This window comes from Vitis vinifera, chromosome 5 (genome assembly GCF_030704535.1).
Source record: "Vitis vinifera cultivar Pinot Noir 40024 chromosome 5, ASM3070453v1".
NCBI classification, from domain to species: Eukaryota; Viridiplantae; Streptophyta; class Magnoliopsida; order Vitales; family Vitaceae; genus Vitis; species Vitis vinifera.
The window spans coordinates 6,830,708-6,838,782 of record NC_081809.1 but is presented as its reverse complement, the minus strand read 5'-3'; the positions used below and the strand labels follow the sequence as shown (position 1 = coordinate 6,838,782).

Here is an 8,075-nt window from a genome sequence, read left to right as displayed (position 1 = left end):
AAAAAAACAATATATAAATATTATTTATCTTATATTAAATTTAGTATATTATTTATAAATTAAATTTAGTAAATAAAAATAATTAATTTTATAATATATATTTATAATAATCGAATTATTGTATAAATAGAAAAAAAAAATTTAAAAGTTTTGTTTTTGGTTTTTTAAGTGAGAACTTCTCACTTTTGGCTTTGTTGGGGGGAGGATGACTTTTGTGAGAAATCATCTTTTGAAGTGACGATTTCCCACATGGTTTTTTTTTTGTTTTTTTTTAATTTTAAAGTGAGAATTTCTCACTTTTGCCGGAAATCGTCTCTTAAAGAGATGATTTCCCACAAGGTTTTTTTTTTTAATTTTAAAGTGAGAATTTATTTATTTATTTATTTATTTTTATGGAAATCTTCTCTTTAAGAGGAGATTTCCCACTTAGATGTTTTTTTTTTTTTAATTTTAAAGTGAGAATTTAATTTATTTTTTTTTAATTTTTTGGAAATGTCTTTTTAAGAGACGATTTCCCACTTAAATGTTTTTATTTTTTATTTTAATTTTAAAGTGAGAATTAATTTTATTTTTTTTTGTGGAAATCGTCTCTTCAAGAGACGATTTCTCACTCTTTTTTTTTTGGTGAAAATCGTCTTTTCAAGAGACGATTTCTCTTCTCTTTTTTTTTTTGGTGAAAATCACCTGTTGAAGAGACGATTTCTCATTTATAAATTTCTTCTCTCTTTTCGCTGGACAAAACTACGTAAATTTGGAATTTTTTTTTTTACCACGATAATTTAGGTATTATTTTTAAAAACTGCCGTGCTCTTATAAAAAATCCTCGCTTCTTTGTGTGCTAGGTGAATCAAGGCCCCTTGAGAGACCAAAAAGTAATGTTGGGCTATAAATGAAACCAAAGCCTCATGCCTTCCTTCAATATCCTCCCCTTAGAATCCTTTTCAAGATGCAGCAGCTAGGTAATCCGACCTCTCCAGCTCTTTCTCTCTCTTTCTCTTTTAGTCCATCTGATCTTAAACCACTGATAGTGACCTTAACTTCTTTACTTGTTGCAGATGTTCACGGCAAAGTTATTCTCACACTCCTTTTGGCTTCATCTCTGGGATTGACGGTCAAGGCAGCCATCCATTACCGCCGGCGGAAGATTAACCCGGAGAACGATCTGAGTTTTGCTCCACGCCTGGTGAGAACCGGGTCCGGCCGTGTCGGAAAGATTGAAAGGTTCGCCCATTACGTAGGTAAAGATAAAGATAAAGATAAAGATAAAACCACAACTACCTTAGCCTGAAGAAGCTTACTTAATTTGTCAAATACACATAACCGTCTGGTATGCAGCTAGGCAAATGGGATTTCCAGACCCAGATGAGTGTCCCCGGTTCTGCAAATTAGCTTATGACTATCTCAAGAAATCAAAAGGGTGCAATCAAAACATCTATGAGTACTTTTCAAGCCTACCAGACGCAAAGTCTCTCTACATAAAACTGGTAGAGGAGTTTGAGAGGTGTTTCCTTAGTTATTTTGCATTTCACTGGACCCAAGCTTCTTTTATGATCAATCAGGTGCATAATTCAAAACAAAGACAGACAGAGCATCAATTTTTTTTTTTTTTTTCTGGGCTTCCTCTTATGGATTCTGAGCAGTGATTGATGTTGTTGTTTTGGGGGGTGAGTTGCAGGTGCTGAGTGTAGAGTCTGATGAGCAGAAGACGAAGCTCAAGGACTTTGTGATGGCAGCTACAAGGTAAAGGTACTAATCAACCAGCTAGTTCAATTCAATTTGTCTTCTTTAAAGATGGGTTGCTGGTCTTCGTCTCTTGAAGAAGATGACATGTAGATATTATAATTGAGCTAAAGTCATGTGATGACCATGATGACCATTGCATTTATCCTTTTCTATCTCTTAGCTAAAGCATCTTCTCGAGGGCATCCTTTATTCCTTGTTTAGTCCTCCCCTTTATGGTGAATCCTTTACACTCATGTCTGAGCAGCATTTTAATTTCCAAAACACTTTTAGACGATAGTTTCAGATGTGCTACTTTTTTTTTTCTCAATTATTCGTAATTATTTTTTAAAATATATTTTAAAAAAAAACAAGTAAAAATAAATAAGAAAATTTTCTCTAAAACATCATGTTTTTCTATTTTTCTATTTTATATTTGTCAAAAAAAAATTCTTTTATTTTGTTTTTTTTCTAAAAAACATAAAATTATTTTTAAAAATAATTGACAATTTTTGAAACCTTGAGGTTGATTTGGGAATGTTTTTAATCTGTTTTTAATATTTTAAAATATATTTTAAAAATATAATTTATATGGGATGCTTTATTTTTAATTATTTTATATATTATAATTAAATAAAAATAATTAAAAGATAATATATAAAAGTATTTTGTTTTCTATTTTTAAAAACTGAAAATACTATATTTTGTTTTTTGAAACGACTTTTTGATTTTCAAATGTGTTTCAATTTTTATTTTATTTTTATGAAAGCACTTTCAATTATTGACATCCACACAAGTTATTTTTAGTTAAATAATTTGTATATTTTGTTTTTTGAAACGACTTTTTGATTTTCAAATGTGTTTCAATTTTTATTTTATTTTTATGAAAGCACTTTCAATTATTGACATCCACACAAGTTATTTTTAGTTAAATAATTTGCTTTCTTACAAATTTGCTGACATTGACAAATACTTGTGAATCATATTTCAAATATTCTTTATTAATATTATAAAAGAATTAAAAAAATATTGGCTTCCCCATTTATTAAAATTATGAAAAAGATGTCACTTTCTTTTCTTCTTTTTTTTTTTTTTTTTTTTTGGTAAAGAGTCACACTGAGCCCAGGTCATGTCACAACTGATCTGATTGTTAGGTGGACAAATCTATCATTTCAAATCATTCCATGTCAATAATTGCAAAATTAAGAGTCATTTATACACCTCTCCAGCTCTCCTACTCACTCTACTGTTTCCATACATGATTATTGTTGTTGTCATCTTTCTTTGTATGGGTTGTTGACAGGAAACAGAGGTTTGAGAAGGTGACGAAGGACTTGAAAGTGAAGAGGGTGTTCCATACACTGTTGGAGGAGATGAAAGCCATAGGGGTGGCGCGATCTAGTGGTTGCACAGAGGTGATGATGCCGGTGGCCCTCAGTGAGAGGAGCCCAGTGCTCCTCCTCATGGGTGGTGGGATGGGTGCCGGCAAGAGCACCGTCCTCAAGGAGATTATGAAAGAGTACTCTCACTTCCACTCTTTTATTATATTCTCAGTTTTACAACAATGATCCCTGAGCTTATATTGGATGTATGATTGGCAGCGCATTCTGGTCAGGAGCAGAAGCAAACTGTGTGGTAGTGGAGGCAGATGCTTTCAAAGAGACCGATGTCATTTACAGAGCCCTTAGCTCTCATCGCCATGACATGCTTCAAACTGCTGAGCTGGTACTCTCTTTAATTAATTCACACACACATTCTTATATAAAAGAGCCCAGTGCCTACAAATTTTTTACCTATGCAGTCATATGTACTTTTTGTCTAGATCACAATATTCTGAAACATTGACAAATTTACTCAAAAATAGGTGCACCAATCGTCTACTAATGCAGCATCATCACTCCTTGTGGCTGCACTGAATGAAGGCCGTGATGTAGTCATGGATGGCACCTTATCATGGGAGCCCTTTGTCCAGCAAACAATTGCCATGGCTAGGAATGTTCATAAACGCCGTTATCGAATGGGGGTTGGCTACGACGTGGCGGAGGATGGAACTGTCACTGAAAATTATTGGGAAGAGGTACCACTTGAAGAAGAAGAGGAGCAACAAAAAGAAAATGGACAAGTAGCAAGGAAACCATACAGAATAGAGTTGGTTGGAGTGGTCTGTGATCCTTTTCTAGCAGTTGTCAGAGGCATCAGGTAAAATTTCTTGTAACATTTTTATGTTAAGGGGAACAGGGTTGTGTAGGTAATATTGAAAGAGTAATAATGTCAACTAATAGGAGAGCCATAGAGACAAGAAGAGCAGTGAGGGTGAATGAGCAAGTGAAATCCCACAAGAGATTTGCAAGCAACTTTCAGAGTTACTGCCAACTTGTCGATAATGTCAGGCTATATTGCTCCAATGCCATGGGCAGGCCACCCGCGGTAATGCTTGATCTCATACTTTCGGTTTTAATACATATCTACCAGTGCTTGAATTCGTGATTGTCTGTAGTGTGGTCTACTAACTTGATTAGTATGATAAATGCAGTTGATAGCATGGAAAGAGGGAGGCAACAAGCTACTGGTTGATCCTGAAGCAATCAAATGTTTGACAGTAATCAGCACTTCAAATGAAGATGCAGAGAACATCTATGAGCTTTACAAGCAGCCAAACCTCGTACATGAAGAGGGTTCGGTTTGGAAAGACATTGTTCTGTCACCTTCCAGAGTGAGCCTTCAACTGGAGCTCAGAACATCTATTCAGAAAATCGAAAACTTGAAAGTAAATGGTAGTACCAAGGGAAGTAATACGACCATGGCCTAGCTCATCAAACCAACTTTCTGATTTTGGCCATGGTTATGATCAGGCTGCGAGCTGGTTAATTCCTCTGTTTTGAAAAATGCCTTGATATGGTTTTCTTTCACTGACAGCAAAATCATGTAATGGAGTTTGAACAACCCAATGGCTGCTGGAGTTTGGATCTTATGAGATGAATATAAATATGTACATACAGATCTATGTGAAATTTCTGTTGGTATTCTGCAAATAACTTGAGGGTATACTTCTAATTAAACACATCGATGATACAAAATTACAAAATAAAAAGTGGATTATACCCATTACATGTAGCCTACCGTTTAAAATGGCTATGTACCCGGTCATGATTAATGGTTCAAATAACTTGTCTGTTTCAAGCACCTATCATTAAGACCCGAATTCACTGCTCTCCCTTTCCAAACCAACCACTTGAAAAGCCCCCCCCTATCCACCATCGTTCTTTCTTTCTTTTCCTGATGAAAGAAAGGAGTAACCATGGCAACAAAGCCCTTCTTCCAACTCTCATTTCTCCTCCTTTGTCTCTCCTTCTTGACAAAATCACAAGCCAAACATGTTGCAGCTTTGTACATATTTGGCGACTCCGATCTGGACAATGGCAACAACAACGACAAAGACACACTCGCAAAAGCCAATTATCCACCATATGGTATTGATTACCCAAAGGGAACCACAGGCAGATTCACAAACGGCCTCACCATTGCTGATTACTTGGGTATGTTCAAGGTGGACGGTTTAATATATTGACACTCTGGTAAAATTAAATTAATGATTTGAAATGCAGCTCAATTTCTCAATATAAATCAACCACCTCCATTCTTGGGGCCAATGGCAGCTACCGGAAAAAGCCCCAGAGGATATAACTATGCATCAGCCTCAGCTGGCATCCTTCCTGAGACAGGCACCATTGTGGTAACACAGCATTTGCTTTCAACCTTGTTTGTGTTTTCAAATTTCCTACCTGCAAAATTGTGAATGAAAATCCATGCAGGGCTCCAACTTGAACTTGACAGAGCAGGTGAGGTTGTTCAGAAAAACCGTGGATACAATCCTTCCTCAGCACCTGAAAACCCCAGAAGCAATCTCACGTCACTTGTCAAGCTCTATTTTCTTGGTTCTCATTGGCAGTAATGACTATGCAATGAATTATCTTCTGCCTCAATTCTCCAACAGCAGTCGCTTATACAATCCTGAGCAATTTGCTGAACTCCTCCTGAACGAATTGGGAAATCATTTGCGGGTAATCTAAAGCCATCTTCCGGTTTAGACATATGATTGTAAATAAAAAAAAAGGTTGATATCTAAAAAACTATAATGCATTTGCTGAGATTTTCAGGAGATGTACCGTCTGGGTGGCAGGAATTTTGTAGTGTTTGAGATCGGTCCAATTGGTTGTTTACCAACTGTTGCACTAGAAAATGCTGGAACAAAGACCCGATGCGTAGAGAAACCAAATGATTTAGTATCCATCTTCAATGCAAAGCTTGCTTCTAACATCAATCAGCTCACTTCCTCACTCCAACACTCCACCTTTGTTCTTGTGAAAACCTTCAACTTAGTGCATGGCCTTGTGGAAAATCCTTCTCGCAATGGTGGATCTCAGACATTGATCAAATTCTTTAGATTGGTCTTTCATGAAAAGTAATGGTAATAATCATTTCATTTTGTTGCTTATTTTTTGATACAGGGTTCAATGATTCAAGAATTCCATGTTGTGTTATTAGCGAGAAAACTGGAACTTGCATTCCAAATAAAACCCCTTGCCAGGACAGAAACGGCCATGTATTTTGGGATGGAGCTCACCACACCGATGCAGTAAACAGGTTTGCAGCAAGGGAAATCTTCAATGGGACAAGCTTTTGCACTCCCATCAACGTCCAAAACCTTGTCCATAAACATGCCCTGTAATCTTTTCTATTAATATCCATCACTCACCCCTGAATTATAGCTATAGATAATCCAATTTAACTCCATCTATTTTTCGCGTTGCACTAAAATTCTTCTAGTTTCTTGTTTGATGACGGAAGATGCGTTAACAAACCCTAGTTTATCCACAAGTTTACAGAAACCCACCTGCCAAACGCATCGATCCCTCACTTCTTGGCCTTGTTCACCGGCGGTCTTATGCTCTTTGGCTTCTTCGAAGCGTTAACAGGGGCTTTCTTCACAGCCTTAACCGGAGCATTCTTCGCAGACTTCGACGGTCCCTCCACTTTCGTTCTCGCCGACGTTACAGTCGAAGTTTTGGCCGCGGTGTAGCCTTGGCTTTGGCCTCCATGGGAGCTGTCCTGTGCGATTTTGATTTGTTTATGGTTTTGGGGTTTCACTATACTACTTATGTCAATGTATTTTCATTTTGAACACTTTCAATTTTTGTATCAATTTACACTAAATTTTTTATTTATTTTATAAAGGATTTGAATTTTTACTCTCATATGATTCTTTTTAATTAATGATTAAATTTGACTCGCCTTCCTTCAAGTTAATCTAAAATCGTTACTTTGAAATTTTATCAAATATCTTTATTATTTTGAGTAAAAATAATAAAAAATGAAATCGATAGAAAAGTTATTTAACAAAAATCAAGGGATGCCAATAAAATTAACCATTTTAAGTAATCTAGGTAATTGTATGAAGGTGTTTTAGGCACAAATAAAAATAAGAAATTAAAATTAATTTTAAATATTAAATTACTTATTCTCTATTAAAAATTCAATGTTGTTGTTCATTCAATCAAAATATTACAAATAAATCTAAAAATATTTGAATTATAGCAAGTTAGATGTTTAAAAGGGTTAAAGTGGATCAGCTTATTTTTATTGAATTAAAAACGTTTAAATTATAAGATAAAGTAGCCAATGTGATCTTAATTTAATTATGTGATTATTCCTAATATCTCCTGAAAACTTTTAATAGTGTAATAAAAAATTTTAATTCATCTATAATTAACTAAGGAATTGACCAATTGTACAAATTTTGATTTATTAAATTAAATTACTTTCTAATATAAAAATATAAAATTATTAGTAAAAATTAGAGAGAAAATAAAAATATTATAATATTATTGGTAAATATTCATATTCCTTTTATATATTTTAAATTATTTTATTCATCTCTCTTAAAATAATTTGAAAACACCAAATTTCGAACATAATTTTCTAAACAATAAAAATAAAAAATTAAGTATTCAAGTATATTCTTCAACTTATTTTCTATTTTCGTTGAAAATAAAAACAAAATACAGAATAAACAAACATGGCCTAATTCCCAAATTCATTTTTGTCAACCATAGCCCTAAAAACCATCAGCGACAGGAGGCGGTGAATTGGCTATTAATCACTTTGTTATTCTTTTTTTAATAAATTTTAATATATATATATATATATATATATATATATATAAACTTTGATAAACACAAAAGACAATTTAACCAATTATATAGAAAATAATTGCTTATAAAATAAATAGAAAAGAGAAGATAAAATGAAAACTCTAAATTTTATGATAGGTCCTTCGACCCTCGATAAGATTTTTC

General features: G+C 34.1%; 2 protein-coding genes across 3 annotated transcripts; both read left to right on the top strand.

Moving 5' to 3' along the window:
• Window positions 1–830: 830 nt before the first annotated feature.
• Window positions 831–4,751, top strand: LOC100264865 (calmodulin calcium-dependent NAD kinase). Of its 2 annotated transcripts, none has more exons than XM_002280246.4 (9): window positions 831–959; window positions 1,056–1,238; window positions 1,336–1,559; window positions 1,676–1,740; window positions 3,023–3,238; window positions 3,321–3,444; window positions 3,584–3,918; window positions 4,002–4,146; window positions 4,253–4,751. In XM_002280246.4, exons 1-9 carry the CDS (start codon window positions 890–892, stop codon window positions 4,526–4,528), a joined length of 1,638 nt encoding a protein of 545 aa, XP_002280282.2. In that variant the 5' UTR covers window positions 831–889; the 3' UTR covers window positions 4,529–4,751. The 2 variants fall into 2 exon arrangements, with proteins under 2 accessions (XP_002280282.2, XP_010649997.1); XM_010651695.3 differs by having other exon boundaries at window positions 839–959; window positions 1,056–1,221.
• A 105-nt stretch (window positions 4,752–4,856) lies between these two features.
• On the top strand, window positions 4,857–6,974 carry LOC100242578 (GDSL esterase/lipase 7). The gene is made up of 5 exons (XM_010651693.3): window positions 4,857–5,255; window positions 5,325–5,452; window positions 5,532–5,780; window positions 5,877–6,132; window positions 6,228–6,974. The coding sequence occupies exons 1-5, from the start codon at window positions 5,018–5,020 to the stop codon at window positions 6,446–6,448; spliced, it is 1,092 nt and encodes a 363-aa protein (XP_010649995.1). The 5' UTR covers window positions 4,857–5,017; the 3' UTR covers window positions 6,449–6,974.
• The last annotated feature ends 1,101 nt before the right edge of the window (window positions 6,975–8,075 follow it).